This window comes from Lemur catta, chromosome 1 (genome assembly GCF_020740605.2).
Source record: "Lemur catta isolate mLemCat1 chromosome 1, mLemCat1.pri, whole genome shotgun sequence".
Classification (NCBI taxonomy): Eukaryota; Metazoa; Chordata; class Mammalia; order Primates; family Lemuridae; genus Lemur; species Lemur catta.
The window spans coordinates 222,096,083-222,115,383 of NC_059128.1; the positions used below are offsets into that span (position 1 = coordinate 222,096,083).

General features: G+C 44.0%; 1 protein-coding gene across 4 annotated transcripts in view; it reads left to right on the forward strand.

The window, feature by feature from the left end:
* MYLK (myosin light chain kinase) overlaps positions 1-19,301 on the forward strand; it is a 258,430-nt gene that overhangs the window by 79,734 nt on the left and 159,395 nt on the right. For all 4 annotated transcript variants that reach the window (XM_045540120.1, XM_045540116.1, XM_045540118.1 and 1 more), the window contains one exon: positions 4,514-4,681. In XM_045540120.1, coding sequence (XP_045396076.1) covers positions 4,517-4,681 — 165 coding nt within the window. In that variant the 5' untranslated portion in view covers positions 4,514-4,516. The remainder of the gene's footprint in view (positions 1-4,513; positions 4,682-19,301) is intronic.

A 19,301-nucleotide genomic window follows, 5' to 3' on the forward strand; every position in this document is an offset into this window, starting at 1 on the left:
AGGTTGATATTATGATTCCATTTGACAGAAAAGGGAACTGAGGCCAAGAGAGTTGAAGTACCTTGGCCAGCCCACAGCTGGAAAGCAGCAGGGCCCCTGGATTTGCAGCAGGGTCACAAAAGTCTGATCCTTGTGATCCCTGTGCCCCTGCACCCCAGCCCTGCGCCTGGTCCTGGCTGCATCGCATGTATCCGTCACCTCGCCTCAGGGGCAGCAGAGGAGGACAGGGAACAGTGTTCCCTCTGGGGTGTGGTCCTGGGTAGCTGGGCAGGATGCCAGAGCCCCATCCTTCCCTGCCTTGTTACCTACCACACACCACACACACACAAACACACACTCCCCACACATGTAATTGCTCACTGCTGTATACCTAGTGCCTGGTTTGGCACATGGTAGCTGTTCAACAAATATGTATTTTTATCATTGGATGGTGTTAATTTTAACTACAGTGTTATGAAATAACTTAATAAATAGTCACTAAATATATTTTGAGTGACTGAACTTACCCAATTTTTGCCATTCAAATCATACCATGACTCCTTTAAAGTCATTCTGCAAACATACACACAAACATAATGATATAAATCTGGCAGAATGTCATTTGTTGAGTGTAGATGGTGGGTATTTGGGGTGCTCATTTTATCATTCTTTCTATTTCTATGTATGTTTGAAATTTTCTATAATTTTTATTAATTTAAAATTTCTCTGTCATCAAATTCATGTCATTATTTTCATATATTTATTTTTGAGTATAAACATATACTCAAATAACTGCCTGATATTTTACTGTATTTAACCAATTCTCACTGTTGGATATATAACTGAATTGTTAAAAATATATCTAGTTTTTTCTATAAATAATGCAATTAGAATTCTTATAAATAAATTTTGGGCCGTATCTTTGATTCCTTTCCAATAATGTATTTCTAGATGTGGGATTATTGGAAAAGAGATGGACTGTTTTTTCAGAATCTTTTTGCCAAATTGCTTTCAAGAACGATTAGACCAGTTTATGTTCCGTGTAGGAGGGTATGAGCACACGCTTCTCACCCTGGTCTCACCAGCATTGTGTTTTCTCTTTCGTTTTAAACGTCAGTTTGGTTAGTTTAAAGAAAGAATAGTGTGTTCTTAATTTGCACTCTTGGGTTATCGCTGGGACTAGGCAGTGCTCATGTGTCTATTGGTCATGGATCTGTCATCTGTGGACTGTCCAAGTCACGTCCTCTGTTCATTTATCTGTTGGGCTGTTTTCTTTGTATATGTAAAGTTTCCCAGTCCCTTGTTTTTGTGAAAGCATTTTATCCTAGATTATCATCCATTTTTTAATGCTGTTGATGGTATGTTTTGACACACAGAAAATCTTAAATTCTATATGTATGCGGTGGCGGCTATCAACTTTCCCCCTTGGTATCCCAGCTTCAAGGCCTCTTTCCCACCAGCTGACTCCAAGTGCTCACCAGAGGCGAGAGGGCCCAGTGGGTAAGAATACGGGATCCAGTACCAGATACCTGGGTTCAAACGATAGTTATGCCCCCTACTAAATGCGTGAACTTGTACAAATTTCTTTTTCTTTCTTTATTTATTTCTTTTTTTAATTGGTTGCTTTATTTATTTATTTTAAAATATTAAGGAGATACAAAAGTTTTTGTTACATGGATACACTCTATAGGCAGGGCTTTCAGAGTACCTGCCACTGAAACAGGACAGTGTTCATTAGACAAATTTCTTAATGTCACTGTGCCTCAAGTTTCTGATCCATAAGATGGGGATGGCGAGCTTATCTATCTCATAGTATTGTTGTATGGCTATAAAACACAAAAGTAAGCATACTTTCCAAAAGATGCATCAGAATGTGTTACCTTTCAGTGAAAAGAAGAGTTCAACAAGGAAACTTCTTAACCTTTGGAACTAACAGACTTGTTATGAAAATGTGTTTCTTTGTGTGTTGGTACCTATAAGGAAAAGTTGGAATATCTGGCTCTAAAACACAAATGTAAGCATGGTTCTAAAAAATGCATCACAATCTGTTTTCTTTTAGTGAATGGAAGAGTTTGCAAAGGAAACTTCTTGACATTATGAGCTGACAAATGTGTTACGAAAACATGTTTCTTTGCATTTTGGTACCTGTACAGACAAGTATTATAGAATATATGGCTATAAAATAGAAATATAAGCATACTTTCCAATAAATGAGCTATTTATTATTTTTAAAGTGCTTAGAAGAATTCCCCACATATAGTAAGTGCTACATAAAGGTTTGCTTTTGTTGTTACCTACTGCAGTGAGCCTGTGAGTCTTATCATTCGGAAAGGAATTTTGTTTGCAAAGCTAATACCTTATCAGTGAAAGAGAAAGCTGGTTTTATCAAGCAGAGGATGTGCCCTGTTACAACCAAACCTAGTCACTTTTTTACTTTAACTTGAACTTCAAAAGCTATGTCCCTATTTTATTTTTGTTAGATATTATTAAATTTAAACAAGCTAATTATATGCTCCAGAGAGCACTGTTATTTTGTGTCAGTTTACCTGACATACAGCGTAGGATTTGAGCATGTGACTAGACAGCCAAAGAACACGAACAGAAAAGCAAAAGCTAGGAATACGGTTTCTCTTCAGTCAGCAGATGTTTCTCCCATGCCTGGGCACCAGGGATTTCATGGTAAGATGTGGTCCTGAACCTGGGGCTGTCCCAGCCTGGTGAGGCTCCCACCTGGATTTGGAACCTGGAACAGGGATACTTAGGGTGTATTCCAGGTGATGGCAGGGGGTGTCCAGTTACCTTGACTGGAGTCTGACTGCCCAGCTTCTCTCAACTGTAGCCATTTCCCAGCCTGGTTCTCCAGCCTTGCCTATGGATTTTGGAGGTTCCCTCCCACCCGCCATCTTTTCAACAAATCTCTTCTCTGTTTATGAGAACCAGAGCCAGTTTCTGTTGTTTGCAACTGAGAACTACAATTTGTACCTGTAATGATTCCACTTTTGGAATCAATTCTAAGGAAATCGTCAGGAATTCAGACATAGATTTAGGCACAAATAGGCTCGTCACAGGGTTTATTATCATAAAAGATTTAAAAACCATCCAAATGACCAGGAATAGGGAGGTAGTTATGTAAGTTAACATCCATATGATGGAATATTTTAAAATCAGATTTCTTGAAAGCAACTTTTCCCCTTATTTTAAGAAAAGTTGTGGGAGAAGAAAAGGAAACAGCTATATATATATAATATGCTTTCAACTGTGTAAAATATGTGTTTTTCTATATTCATAGGAACAAAATTGGAGGGAGATGCACCATGATTCTGTGTAATAGAATTATGGATATTTTCACATTTTTTCCTTTAGGCTTGTAACATGGCCAAAAGAGCTCTAGAGGCTAATAAATCTGGGTTCAACTTCCACTTCTACCACTCAATAGCTGCTAATGGGGAAGTTTTTCCACCTGTCTGAGCTCACCTTCTTCATTTGCAAAATGATGACTATACCTATTTCATGGGATTGTTCTGAGGAGTAAAACAAATGAGATAATGTATCAAGTGCTTAATACAGTGTCTAGAACAGAGTGGGTATTTGATAAATGGTAGTTGATTATTTTAACATGTTGATATTTTCCAGGTTTGAAGTATATTTAAAGTTGAGAATAAACAAACATCACAAAAGAGTTGAACGTTGCTGCAATGGGTAGTCATCTGTTACTTCTCACATCAGCCCCTTTGTTCCTGCTAACCTCTAACCTTGCCAGCCCCGAGCCATGTCTTGTCTAGTCCCCACTAGGCCCTGGACCGGGAGTCGGGCTTGAGGTATTCTTGCCAGGGATGCCACATTTTGCTCTGTCTCCTGGGGCAAGGGATTTGCCCTCTCTGGGCCTCAGTTAGAAAGGGAGGAGCTAGCCTGGATAATCTTGAACGCCTCCCTTCTCTGGCGATCTGTGACCTTTGAGCTTTTGTCACAATCTCATCCCCAGAGGTGGGGTGTCCTGCCTAGCCTGCGTCCTTCCCTGCCTTCAACCACAAACCCTCACCTCACCTCACCCAAGGTCCTTGCCATTCTAACCCCAAACGACCTTCCTTTCATAGAGTATAGATCCTGGTTTTCTGTCGCCTGTGAGTGTGCGCATTTCAGGCAAAAGCAGCTATTGCTGTCTACCATGGTGCTTAATGTAGATGTTGCCTCTGAAGGATTAATAACTGTTAAATATAGATTTTAGATAGCTATTGTAAAAACTCTGAAAACCATCCAGTTTCCCTGTTTTCTCCCCAGCTGCCCCTTTCTTGGAGAAAGAGCACAGTGAAAAGATGGAAGTTCTCCGTAGGGTTTTAAGGAGGCGGGCATGGCCCTGGAGCTGGTGTCTGGGATGCCTCATTCCCAGAGAGGCCCCTAGGTGGACACTGGCCTACCTGGGCACCTGCTGCACAAGAAACCCACTCCAGCGGACTGGGCATGCCCGCACCTGAAGGGAAGACAGGACTGTGCTGTCTGATCTGACCTGGTCCTCTTGCTTTCTTCCTTCCTGCAGACCATGGGGGATGTGAAGCTGGTCGCCTCATCGCATGTTTCCAAAATGTCCCTCAGTGTGGACCCCTCGAGAGTCGGCTCCGTGCCTCTGACCGAGGCCCCTGCTTTCATTTTGCCCCCTCGGAACCTCTGCATCAAAGAAGGAGCCACTGCCAAGTTTGAAGGGAGGGTAAGAGTGTGGCTGGCTGGGGAGGCTTGGGGGGCAGGTGGGGGCCGTCGCTCCTCAAGCCTTTTCCTCGGCTGGTTGGACCTAGCAGAGGTCCTGGTTTTCTTTTGGACCTTCATGTAAAGTGAACATATGCCACTTTTCTCTCTTTCTTTTGTTTGTGGCGGCTGTGGGCTGTGTTGGAGAACTCGGGTTGGGGGGCGAGGGACATTGCAAGTTGACTGTCCTGCGATGTTTTGCTGTTAACATGGGTTGTATTCTGGGTACATGCTACCTAATTATAGAAGGAGACATGGCTGGTGGCAGGAAGAATACAGCGTGGGTTTAAGTATGTGCCCTCAAATCTAGACAATTTTTCTCTTTTCCCTGGAGGGAGTGTTTAGCTAGATGTTCTTCTATCATCCACTTAGTACGCCCAGAGTAGGGGGTGGGAGAAAGGACCCCTTACTTCAGTCCCGTCACCTTTTGCAAATTGAGTATTAGTCTCTTGCCCTTACTAGGCCTCCATTTCTTCTTCTGCAAATGGGCATAATAATTCCTTGTCTACCTTGCACTAAAGGGGAGAAGAAGATGAGAATATTGAAGAATAGATGTAAGAATATCTAGTGTTATGCCCAATCAGAAAGACTTTTAGGAAGCTTCCAGTTCAGGCTACCCGGATGTCCAATCAGCTTGACATGGAGATGCATATGGTTGTCAGGGGGGCTGACAAGTAATATCTGTCCTGGGATTAATCACAGGGTATCTACCCCAGGAAATGCTTTAGAAGATAGAAGGCTTTCATCTGAGCACTTGCAAAGGACAACTGAGATGAGAGGAATTCCTAAGTTGCACTATGACTTTATAGTTTAAGAGTGAGCTCCTGAAAGCTTGAGCAGGGGGCACACGTATGACTCTTTTTGAATGATGCTGGAGCCTACCTTTAAGTGGCAAGTTTCACTGGTGGTTGTCTGGAGAGTGTGCAGGGGTTGCCACCTTGAAAGAGACCTGGGCTGCAATGAGTTGTCTGTCAGGCACAGACCTGGGTAGTTGAGACTGTTTGCTGATGGTGCTGGCCTGGCAGTCCTTTCCTGTCTTTTACCTGAAGGAGATTGTGGGGGAATGTTGTTGGTTGTCCTGAGGGGTCTGTTTCTTCTCTCTGGGCGCTGCCAAGATGAGGGCCCTTTTCTGTGGCCCTGACTTCGATCTCCCCATCTTCTTCCTCATAGCTAGCAGGAAAGAAGCAACAGGAAGAAACCTGGGGGTTCAGAAATTTCTTAAATGAACATAAAAAGGAATAAAGTACTGATTCATGCTGCAACATGGATGAACCTTGAGAACATTATGCTAAGTGAAAGAAGCCAGACACAAAAGGCCACATATTGTGTGATTCCATTTATGTGAAATCTCCAAAATGGGAATATCTATAGAGACAGAAAGTAGATGTGGTTGCCAGGGGCCGGGGGAAGAGAGGAATGGGGAGTGACTGCTAGTAAATATGGGATTTCTTTCTAGGATGATGAAAATGTTCTGGAATTAGATAGTGGTGTTTCTACAACTCTTTGAATATATGGTACTTATAAAACACTGAATTTTACGCTTAAAAATTAAAAACAAACATCTAAGAAATGGCTTAGACAGCAAAATGGATCTTATCTCCACACACCCCCCCTCCTGCCACACTGCTTCTGAGAGACAAGCTCCTCCTCAATTCAGACAAACATGGAGAGGAAGGAAGGGTTTAGCTTCCCTGTAGTGCGACGATGCCTTTGCTTCCTTTACTGACTTTGGAGACATGAAGGAACCATGCCTTTGCAATGCTTGATTTGGAAACTTCATAGACTGAGCACCGGCCAGGAGTCAGCACACTGGAGTTCTCTGATGCCCAGTATCCTCTGACTGGCAAGTCATCCCTTCTGTGAATCTCAGGTTTCCTTATCTGAAAAAAACCAACTGGCTGTTTCTGCATTTCTGGCCCAAAGAGTGTCAAAAGAAAAGTAGTAATACAGTCAAAAAGTGTAGTATAGTAAATATAGTACTTTTTCTAATGGGCTGAAACTTATATAAATTTAACCATTTTAAAGTGAACAATTCAGAGTCATTTAATGCATTCACAATGTTGACTGCAGTATTCTTAAAATATAGCATTCTCTATGTGACAATTTTATTTTTCTTATGTTGATGAGACTTTGCATATTGCATGTGAACTATACATCAAAATGCATGTGTTCCTTATGAGTCAGACCACAGTGCTGCTTTGCTACTTAGCCCTGACTGGAATTAACAACACCCTGGCTGCCTACTGCTGTATAGTATATACAGAGGGGAGACCATCCCAGAGAGATGTTCAGGCAGAGTGTCTGGCTAACTTGTAGAAAGAAACGCAGAGGGAGAGACTGTAAAGGAAAGTGCTCTGTAAACTAGTGTGGTGCAAGTGTGTACAGTTAGTGTAGCAAGGAGACATCTGCGTCAGGGAAGGGCCACCTCAAATGATCCCAGAATAAGGAAGTTGGCGGTTTTGATACCAAAGATGAAGTTGAACAGGGGATGTTCCTGACCTGGTGCTCTCAGAGAAGTAAAAAAGTAAGGTGGTGTCAGCCTGGAGTGATGTGGCTTTGAGCAAGAGTCTCTGGTTGTGAGACTGGGCTCCAAACACTCCCAATGTGCAGTTCCCTCTGGGCCCAGTCAGTGGTGATCTGCCTCCCACGCATGCTGACCTTCACCGCCAGGGCCACTTGACCTTGCCTGCAGCACAGCCCTCTCTCCAGCTCCTGCGACACATCCCTGTCGAGGTGTTTATTCTGCACCAAACCAGTCCTGGTGTCAGTCTCAGGATGACTTTTAAAAATTGAGTGACTTTTTTTTTTATTTCAGGATATTATGGGGGTACACACATTTTGGTCACATGTTATGACTTTGCCACGCCCAAACCATGATCTGAGGCGTGCCCTTTCCCCCCTACAATGCTAATTGAGTGACTTTTTAAAATTACATCTTCAAGCTACGTCTCAGGCCCAGGCTGGTCCCCATCACAGCTGGCAGGAGTCCTTCCTCCTTGCCGCTGCCCACAGCACCTCTGCCTGCTCCCTCCCCGCTGCTCTTCAAGTTGCCACCACCGGTGGAGCGTCCTAGGACCTCCCAGCTTCTTCTGAAGGGGGTTTGGGGACCGTCCCATCACTGAAAAACACAGTGGACACCACAGATGTGAGAAAGTTATAAAGGTTTGTTTCCTACCACATTCTGAGCTGCTAATGGGAAGCTGGTTCAAACTTGTGCTTTTGGTTTTTATTCCTCAATAGGTAAAAACTTTTGCCTACTCTGCCCCCACTTCCGTTTTATGCCTATTTTTATGCAAAGGACTTAATGAACCCCTCCTTCCAGTAAAACTCCTCTCTCTAGCAAGAAGACTTGGGTGACATTAAGGTGGGACTATAGGTGTCCTCTTATGGTTCATGCCTTTTTCTGAGAACCTATAAATTATGAAGTTTTCATCTCTGTGAGTCTCAGTCCCTCACGTCCTTTGGAGCTTTTCCACCTTGTGGCAGATATGTTGGGCAGCCTGTAACCCATTTCCAATCCCATTCGCCCTTGCCCTTTTCTATGCTGGGGGCAAACGTAGAGACTTCCTTTGCAGCTAAGGGTAGCCTCGTTACACATTCACACTGAAGTTAGCTAGGGAGCTTCTGGGAAAACTCTTGCTGTTCTTATTAAATGAAAGAGAAAAAAACATCACTGGTGCTTCCATATTATACCCCTCCCCTGCTTCCTGCCTTGAATACAGATGTAATGGCAGGTGCTCAGGCAGTAATGTTAGAACCATGAGGCAGCAAACTAGCACACTGAGGATTGGTTGAGGGCAGGGAGGAGTATAAAGACTAGCAGCTAAGAAACAAAAATTCTGAGGCTTACAGGCTTTCCCAGATAAGATCTTTGGCTGCAGTTATTCACAGAGGAAATTTTACAAAAAGTGTTCCTCATTGATAAATACCTAATGAGATGCATGTGGAGATATATCTCCTTAAATAACAGGAATAAATAGGGGAAAAGACATAGCACAGAGAGAGCTAAAAACTTTTTCAGACTCTTACTAAATCTGCTAACAGCAATGGGGATGCCTTATTCTGAGTTGAGTGTGGCCTGTAGTTAAATCATTCTAGAGGAGTTCATTCCTCCCTGGCTGTGGCCATTTGGCTTAAACCAACAGGGTTTAGGGTTTATGAGAGGAAGTCAACCACATGGGGTAAAGTGGTGAGTTAATGTCATTATGAAGCAACTATTAGTACTATTTGATTAGGGTCTACTGATTTGGCTTAAGCCACCTCTTTTTTTTTTTTTTTTTTTTTTGGCTCTGCCAGCCCAAAGCTTGAGAAGATTATATTTTCAGAAATTCATAAATCTCCTTATCTCAGGTACCACCTTTAGACCCAGGCAACCAAAGCCCCTGCCCTGAGCCCATCTAGAAACCTCTGTTCCTTCATCCAGCTGTACCCTCTCCACGATACAGGGGATCTGTCTGCCCAAGGGATGTGCTCACTGGAGCCAACCCTCCCCTGTGTGTGGGGCCCCCATGACCAACAGATCTTCTACCAAATGGCCCTGAACACACTTCCAAGGCCTGTGTGGGCCCCTTCCTGTGCAAAGATGTTGCTCGGCCTGGGTGGCGTGGTCAAGGGGAGGACAGTAAGGTAGGTGAGACTCGGCCGTGGGGCTCTGTTGTCCACTCACGTGCCCACGAGGACTCCCACAGTGCTGGATGTGAGTAGGGTGGGAAGAGAAGTCACAGGACTGCACCAGCCTAGGGTTCCTGCTGGGCCTCAGGGAGGGCTGGGGGCTTCCGTGTGTAGATCGCCAGGGGCCCACAAATGCGGGGCTGGCTGAAATGCCCCCAGCTGTTCTGTCCCCCTCACTGGTGGCTGCAGTGTTGATGGGCTGCTTCTCCTACCACAGAATCAAGTATGAAAAGAGAGTGATGGTAGGAAAAATACTGAAATTACTGGAGATTTCTTCCCCTCTACCCTGGAATTTATTCTTATCAGAAAAAAGGCAAACATAGTGATAGGCCCTGGCTGTGCCGTGAGTCAGATGAGCTAATCCCTTAGTGCCTCTTGAGAAGCACGACCCAAGTGAGGTTTGGGGTCACACTGCTGGTCTCGGTGTTTGCTGAAGTGGGCTTCGCAGTGGGGAGCTAACTCTGGCCTCATCAAGGCGTGTTTATGTCTAAGCAGTGGACAGCGGAGAAGGGCACGTGAGAAGACCTGACGCATGGAAGCATGAGTAATTCCTCAATTTCCTCTTTCACCAATAGTTGAAACCTTCTCCCAGTAACTTCTTCCCAGTTTACTTCCAACTCTGAGCCATCAACCACTGTGCTTAATGCTTTGAGAACTTTGAAGGAGGTGTCTGGTCTGTTTTCTGTCCTCAGGAGTCTTAATGATGTGGTTCTGGAGGGAAACAGGTGCATATAAAACCGCAGGACATGACCGTGTGTAGTTAGATACTCGGATTTGCTCAATAAATAGTTAATACTCTGGGAATTTAGAGGAGATTAAAATGAGGCTTGGAGTAACTTGAAAATAGGTTTCCTGCTTCTGACTTTTGCCCTTCCAGACTGTCCTTCCTTCTGTATAAGTGATCCTCGTCCATGCAGGTCTGACTGTGCCACCTGCTCCACGCCCTGGGACCTTTGATGGCGCCCCGCTGCACGCAGGTCTTCAGCTCTGCTGAAAAGGCCTGTTAGGACCAGCTCATCGCTCTCCAGTGTCATCTCCTATCTTCCCTCCTTCCCCTGACATATCCAAGTTACAGTCCTGTTCGTCTGCCCCCCGCCTCACACATGGGGACTCTGCTCTGGCATCTGCTTCGTGGAGAAAGGATAAATGAGAAAAACGTTTCATCTTCCCATTGACTTAGGGCTAGGAATGGGGCAGAGTATGATAGCATGTATGTCAGTGGCTTGTTGGGGCCAGGCATATAATCTTAGTCATTTTATTCTCCCAGCAAAGCAGCTTTTATCCCTATTTTTTATAGGGGAAGAACCTGGGGGCTCAGAGTGATTACAGAACTTGCTAAGGTTACACCAGTCAGTGGCAGAGCCAGTTCTTTTGGACCCACATCTCGTGTCCCTTGCACTGCGTGATGCCACCCCTTTCATATACCCCGTCTGATTCCTTGAGTGCAGTGACTGTTTCTCTTTGTCTTGGTGCCCCAGGAGTAGCCACAGGACGGGTGCTCAAGAAGCGTTTGGCCCCCTGAGGGGAACCCAGGTGGTATAGTGTCTGAGACCCCAGGTGTCTTGCCTGTCAAGCCCATGGGGTCTGGCCCATGCTTCCTCTAGGTCCTGTCTCTGTTGTGCCATCAGCAGGCCCTGCCAGCTTCTCAGCGCCCTCACTCTTCCCACCCACCTTCCTGCACTCCCCCCGCCTGCCTTCCTCGGGCTATGCCTGCGTCAAGACCCTTTCCTTCTCCTCTCCCTCTTACCCAGCCGCACATCTGATTTGCATCCTACGTCCTTCAGGCTGCTTTCCTTATGTTTCTTTTTATAGCATTTTATTAAGAGTACAGAAGAGCCATGGTTATAGGATGTAGAATATTTACAGTAATCACATAAGATCATTCATGACTAATAACCACAGGAAAGAGTTGACTATTTTGGCCTTTTAAAAATGTATTATTCACTAATCATCTCTGTGCCTATAACTTTGTTACAGAAAGAAAAATGATTTCAATCCCAAACTATTTTTAAAACAAAAATTCAAACAAAATTAAAAAGTTCTTTGCCTTGACCCTTACGTCCACTCTCCAGAGGTAGCCACTGGTATCCTTCCAGAAATGACCTGTGCAAATACGAGCATATACCTGATATCCTTTGATGTACACAAATGGGCCCATGTATATGCTGATCTGTAACTTGCTCTTTTTACTTAACATATTTTGGTATTTCTTTTTCACATTAGCACATAGATCCACCTCCTAGATCTAATCCTGAGCTTTCTAACGCTCAGTTGCTCCCTCCTCTGAACTTCTGTAATATTTATATATGAGACTCATTTTTCCTCTTTATCAAATTACAGTTGACACTAGCTGTGAATCAGGTGAGCTAATCCTTCAGTGCTTCTTGAGAAGACAGACCCAAATCAGGTTTCGAGTCAGACTGCTGGTCTCGGTTATTGTTATTGGGGTTTTTGTTTGTTTATTATCTTTTGCTTCTTCAATGAGAGTGAGTTGTTCAAGGTCTGGAGTTTAGAATACCCACTAACCACATGTGGCTATTTAAATTCAAATTAAGATTAATTAAATAAAATTGAAAATTCAGTTCCTCAGCCACATTAGCCACATTTTAAGTGGTTAGTAGCCCCAGTGTGGCTCATAACTACCATGTTGGACAGCACAGATTATTAAACATTTCCATCATCACAGAAGTTCTTCTGGACAGGGCTGATGGAGAACATTCTTATACTAAATTCAGTTCATATACTTTATGTCAGTGACCCACAGCTAAAAGATACACTGAAAATAGTTGTTCCATTCACAATAGAAATATGACATTAGATTATTGAGAATTTATTAGGGCATAAGATTCATGCAAAGAAAAATGCAATCTGTTAAGGAGAGAATCTTTGTCTTCCATCTTCACTGAAGAGTGCTAACCTTGGTGTCCCAGCAAGTTTGAGTGTGTTCCCAGTGTCTCCGCAGCTGTCTATCTCACGTGGCTGGTGGCAGGCTGCCCGGGTGTCACAGCGTTCCTGAGGTATTCAGAGTGAAAGCAGATGAGAAATGGCAGGACAAGTATTACTGAAACTTTACAATGTCAGCAGTTGGTGGCCACTTTGGGTTCAAAATGATGGACTAACCAGATTTATTAACTTCCCTTCCTTCCAAATATGCCATTGAAGTGAACATAAAAAGGTTCAAAGAGGATGAATTCAGAGCTGCGCTAAAAGCAGTGGACAAGAGATTTTCTTGGGACTGCATTGAAGGATATGTCAGCCCTGCCTGCAGAACAGATAAGGGGTGAGGCTTCAGCCAAAGTGAAAGCCATATATTTGAGATTAGAGGATTTAGAGATTAGGAGTGGACATAGGGCAGAAGTCAGGGTGATTAAAGGAAGGACTGTTTACTAAACATGTATATGGAGAAAAACTGAAGCTCCTAGTGTAGCTATTTGGTTAGTATATAAGTAAACAATCTTTTTACTTTGCCATGGGGTGAGATGTGTTGGATGTGTCATCTGTCCACTTGCTCCATGGCCAAACCCTCTAACTGAAGCCTGCAGGAGACATGCCCCACGTGGGGCTTTCAGGCTGCCCCCTCATTCATGGGGACAGGACTATACCCAAGGGGTAGAAAGCCCACACCAAGTACCTATGTTTGGAACCTCGTTCTTTAATCATTGATGGTGAACAGTTTATTCATTACCACCAGATGTCTGAAGAAAACATTTATATGATATAATATTGCTATCAAGAAAATTGTTCTGTTTTTTACTTTTATTTATTTATTTTTGAGACAGGGTGTTGTTCTGTCACCCAGGTTGGAGTACGGTGGCACGATCACAGCTCCCTGTAACCTCAAACTCCTAGGCTCAAGCAATCCTCCCACCTCAGCCTCCTGAGTAGCTAGGGCTGTAAGCACATGCCACCATGCCCGACTAATTTTTTAAAACAGTAGATAGGAATTACTTCTATAGTTTTTGTAGAGCAGAGTGTCAATATATTGCCCAGGCTGGTCTTGAACTCCTGGCCTCAAGAGATCCTCCTGCCTCAACTTCCCAAAGTGCTGGGATTACGGACATTAACCACCATGCCCAGCCTGTTCTGTTTTTTAGATCAACCCATCGACAAAGCTCAAAAGTGATAATTATTCTTATAGAACAGAAAGCAAGTTCTGTAAGTTTTGGCAAGCCAAAAGTAAAGGAATGGTGAATGGTAAGGTAGAGGCAGGAAGATAGGAGGAGAAAAATATAGTGACACTAATATCCTCATCTTACTCAGTGGCAAGTGAAGAGATACATCTAAAACAGATGGGTCAAATAACAGAGGTTTAAGTATGTAACCTAAAACCATAATGACAGAGGTAAAAAATGGTCAACTCATGGGCCATATTTGGCATGCAGACGTTTTGTGTTTGGCCAGTGATATTCTCAAAACTTTTGAGCAAAGATTTGCAAATGGAAAGCTTATACATATAATTCATGTATAAATGGCTTTTCTTAAAAAATAAGATCTGGTAACTTTTCCACATGGCCACACTTGTTCAGTGGGTGTTACCTGCTGCGTCTAAGCAATTTTTTCCAGGTCGCTATAGTCCCCGTCATTTCCAGCCATCTCCCAACACTAAGGACAAGTCCTGTTGCCAGTTGACTTTGTTTTTCCCCTGGCCACCTCTGTATGCATAATGGGAAGGAAGAAGATGGACAGGAAGAGCCTCGGGACATTTCTTATCCCCACCCACTTTCTATACTTGTATTTCCTGCCCAGACTCTGTAGGTATTTGAGTTTGTGATCTTGCCATAAATGTCCAATAGGAGATCTAAAAATCAAAACAGGACCAGCAAGAGGGAGGCAGTATAAGTCAGAGAAAATTTTCATCATTTGTTGTGGGACTCCACTAAGTGCTGTCCAAACTCTTAAATTAAGAAGTAAACACAGCATATTATCTAGAATTATGGAGTTAATGATAAGAATAATAGAAAAATGATTTCAAGGGTGATATCTGAGAAGTGATACTATTTCATGGAGGGGAAAGAATAAGAAGGAAATAAGCCTTTTGCCATTTTATACCCTCAAGGAAAGAAGCCTTTTGCCATTTTATACCCTCAATTTCACCTTTTACTTTATATACATTCTTATTGCTTGAATTTTTTTAAAACAGTAGATAGGAATTACTTCTATAATTTTTTTATTTGTTTTTATTTATTTTTTGAGACAGCCTTGCTACGTTGCCCAGGCTAGAGAGCAGTGGCATCATCATAGCTCACAGCAACCTCAAATTCCTGGGCTCAAGCCATCCTCCTGCCTCAGCCTCCTGAGTAGCTAGAACTACAGGTGCACACCACAATGCCTAGCTAATTTTCCTGTTATTTTTTTGTAGAGACAGGGTCTCACTATGTTGCTCAGGCTGGTCTCAAACTCCTGGCCTCAAGTGATCCTCTCACCTTGGCCTCCCAAAATGCTAGGATTACAGGCATGAGCTACCATGCCTAGCCTGCTTCTGTAATTTTTAAAAAGCACAATAAAAATCAAAGTCAAAGGACTTGGTACAGCTGAGTTCAGTGTCCACATTCTATGTGACAAATGGTTAAAGATGAATACACAGTTTACATTGAAAGAAATGTAGAGAAAATCTGGGTATGGAAAAATATGTAACACTGCATCAAACAACATTTTCCAACACTGCTGGCAATTAAACAAATGAAAATTAAAATGCCTTTAAAGTATTTAGGTGCCTGAAAAACTAGCAAAATATAAGGTACCAAGAATCCACTGTTGGGGTTGAGAAAACAGGTGAAGTTTTCCTTTGTTGGAAGCACTGATTATTGGTTCAGCCACCTTGGAGCTCAGATTAGCAGAATGTTACAGGGGCAATAAAACCATTGATAATGCTTTGCTGGGAATTCTGCTTTTGACACTATAACTTAACTCTTAAAGGAAAAGAAAAAAAGTATTTCGTACAAAGATATTCAGAGCACTATTTATAATAACAAAAAAGGAACTAGTTTGTACTCAAAGGGAGACCATTAAACAAACCCATCAATATGGCAGATGTTACATCATCACATATTTGTCATTTTTGGTAGCTACGTCCATAAATGGAAATGTGTAAAGTGGAAAGAAAAGTGGGACAAAAACACTGTGCACAGTCTGGTCACAACCATGTAAAAGCCATCAACGTGTTTACTACCTAAAATTAGAAGAGGATTTGGAGTCATGTAAATAGAATTATTTTTTGTTGTAAATTCTTTAAGTGTCTGTGTTTTTAAAATTTCCCAGTGAAAGTTTACCTACCAGGGAAAAGAAGTCTGGTGCTGTCTAGATATGCCTGTCTCCTACTAATAAGGCCTTTAGGCTTCTATTGTTTTAACATGTTTCCAATTATCTTGACTGTCTGCCCTGAAATGCAAACAAAGTTGAGTGGCAAAATGAGTGATGAGAGATAAAGAGACCAGATTAAGGTTTTCTTACTCCGTGTACTCAAAGTGGACAGGACAGGAGATCCATAGAGGCATGGGAGGTATCACCAAGGTCTGGTTCATTTTTTCACATAGATAACAATTTCTGCAGAGCCCAAGATGTTCAGATTCCTTGTAATGTGCAACTTCCTTCCAACTTCAAATAAAGTTAATAATTAAGACAGTACTTTCATAAAAAAACGACCAAAATGAGTTGAGTTTCCTCTGTGCTCCAGACTCTGGAAATACAAAGAAAAATAAAACATGATCGCCATCTTCAGTGATCTTGCAACTAATGAATTATCAATTTTGGTAGCAGAAAATTTAACTTTTTCTCCTCTGTGAAGTCTTTTCCAGCTCTTCCAGCCCATTGTATTTTTTCCATTGCCACATTCTAGGAGGGTTCCATTCTGCACTCTACAATTTAGATTTTAATTGCATGATTAACATAGTGTGTTGTGGAAAGAGCCCTGGACCGGGTTCTAGTTCCTACATAGTTGCCTTAAAACTTCCTACAAACCACTAAACCTCCCTGCATCTCAGATTCCTTCTTATAAAATCACAGTTTAGATGATCCTTAAGGCCCTCTGAGATCTGAAATTCTGTGAGTTATATACTGTAGCATGTGTTCTCTACTTTACATGTCTAATTTTTATAAAATACACCCCAGTGCAAGCTCCTGCGGGGTGCCTGGTAAAGAGACATGATTTTTCACTCTCTAAACTTTTAAAATATTAATCTGTTGCCTCATTAAAGTAATGTTCTGCTTTTATTTAAGATGCATTTTGAGTGTTTGGATTTGACTCATTCAACTACTGTTTATAGAGCACTTTACCGCGAGCTGGGCATTGTGTTAGCTGTTTAGTGTTTGAGGAAGTGTTTGGGGAGGGCCGGGCTGTCATCTGTGATGACTGTGGTATTTGGGATCTACAAATCAGGCTGGGAGTTGGACCAAATAATCTTGACAGTGGATCCCATCTTCAACATTTTATTATTTTATTCAGTGCCTATTTGTATTAGAGTTGGTGTTGGAGTCTTCTTTGTGGTTTGTTGTGATCACATCTTATTTTTAATAATTTGCCATGCATTTGTGTAGCATTTTATAGTGCATGAAGCCCTTCTAAATATGTCAGAGGGTAAAGAATGCTGAATACCCCCTCCAATTTCTCAGCACTCAAGGAAAGACATACAGAATTAAATGGAGTAAAATGTGTACATGGAGGGCTGGTGACTCTCAGGGCCCAGTACTCTCCAGGAGAGCTCAAACGAGGAATGAGGCCAGGTGTCTAGTCACCTTCTCTGTCCATCCACTTGAGGGTTGCTGAAGACTTCTGTCCCACTATTCCTGGCATTCCTCCCTCAGCAACTATGGTGAGGGTTTTCCCAGCAAGAGGCTCTGAGGACTTCTTCTTTGACCAGAAGCCTCCTGTCATTTGGAGTGCAGGCTCCTGGCCTAGCATTCACCTCTCTCCACCATGGGGGGCTGGTTCCCTGGACCCACACTCTTCCCCACTGCCCTGCTACCCAGGCCCATGCCAGGCCCCATGATCCCTGAACAGGTCCTGAGCTTGGCCTCTTGGACTTCTGTCATCCTTTCTAACTGGAGTCTGGAGCTCAAATCTATCAGGTGCTATCCTGGCTCTTCCAAATGTCACCTCTTCCAGGGAGCCCATCCTGCTTCTCCTGGCCAGATGTGGTCTCCTTCCTTCTGAGTCACCCTGGTGCTTTCTTGTACTGCATATGTGTGGCTTTACGTTCTGGTTGTTTAGGTACTTGTCACTAGAATGAGAGTCCCTTGGGGATGATTTCTTACTCATCCTTGTCTTCTGCACAGCATGTGGGCTGGTGCCTGGCCTATGGTGGATATTCAGTAAGCCTCGGTGAAGTTACAGCTGAGCAAGGATGGATTTAAATACACTGGGGCGCTGCAGCCAGCCTGGTGCTACCTCTGCAGACTTGTTTGCTGAGCAGCTTGTTGGCCCTCACAGGGAGCTGCCTTCTCTTAGGACTGACAGTGTGATCGGGAAGGAGGGCTGTTGTGGTGAGCACGTGCCTGGGTCTTTGTCTCTAACTCGCTCTGATCGCTGGGCTTTAGTGCCCTTATGTGTGACATGAGGAGGGCAAACCAGATGATTCTGATGCCCCTTCCTGCTCTAACATCCCATGATTTCATAAAAATAAAATTTAAACAAGATTTTGGAGTAGAGATCTGGTGGTTTTATTAGTGTCTTACCAGCTGACCTGCAGTGCTACGTGGAAGCTGTGACACTCAGGAAGGCTGACTTGAGTGGGAACTGTGCAGGGCAACTCAATTCAGTGAACACTAGCTGTGTGCAGGGTGCTTAGTACCCCTGGAACAAACAGATGGCAGGAAGAACAAAGACCCTGTCCCTACGTTCAAGGGATTCGTGTCCTCCAGTTGCCCTAAATCCACACCTCCCACAGCCGCTGCACGCACAGCAGCCTCGAGTGCTGGGGTGCTGTGAGGGAAGGGAGGAAGCACACCCTGATGCACGTGTCAGACCTGATGGCTCCTTCCAGTCTAGTTCCCGTCCCCTGCCTCTACTCTAGAACCCTCCTTAATGAAAAAGGGGAGGGCACGGTGACAGTGAGTAGACTGGTGTCCTGACAGCTGGCTGAGTGGTGGTGAGGAGGAGAAATAGACCCTCTGTTGTTCTCTCGTTTGGTGGCATGCTGAGTCCCCAAGATGCTCCCCTAAGAGATGCAAGTCCCTCTTGCCCACCCAGAAAACTCCAGCGGGAGTTCAGGCAGGACAAGGCAGTGGGGGCAGAGTCGGGTCTTCTGAGGGCTGGAGTTAGATGGCAGGCGCAGAGTCCCAGGCCCAGGGGGGAGGTTGCCTGTGAAGTGTGAAGGACTTGGCTCAACCCGGCCCCCAAATGCTGGGAAGCCTGACAGGGAGTGAAAAATGAGCTTGGAAGAGTTGGAGCCAGAAAGGCAAGGAAAATCGAATCAAATCTGGATCCTGATTTAAAAGGGATTGGGCTGAGGGGAGCCAGGCACCTGAACATACTTTCCACAGCCTGTCATGCTGGGCTTGCATCACCCGTGAGCAGTGCGGGAAGTTGAGACCGCGGAGACCGGGGTCCGGGGCGGCAGCAGCCCAGCCAGGCCGCGCAGGCGCAGACTCCGCCGCACAGAACGCCACGCTCCGCGCTGCAGGAGGACGGGGCCGTGCTGCTGGACTCAGTTCCCCACACATGCAGTGGACACTGGTACTTGATTAATCAGTTATCTGGGACAGAGCTCTTTGCTAATAAAGTCAAATCAACCCCTGCCCACCCCCACCTCTTCATTTTTAGCCGTCAGGACATGGCTATTGGAGTGAAATTCTGGACACGGCCGTGCCTGAGTCACTAGCGGAGGCACCGTGTAGAGAGCGTTTCTCAAAGTGGGGTCTGGCAGAATCCACTGCGTGCTTCTGAGTTCCCACCCAGACCCACCGAGGTGAGACCAAGG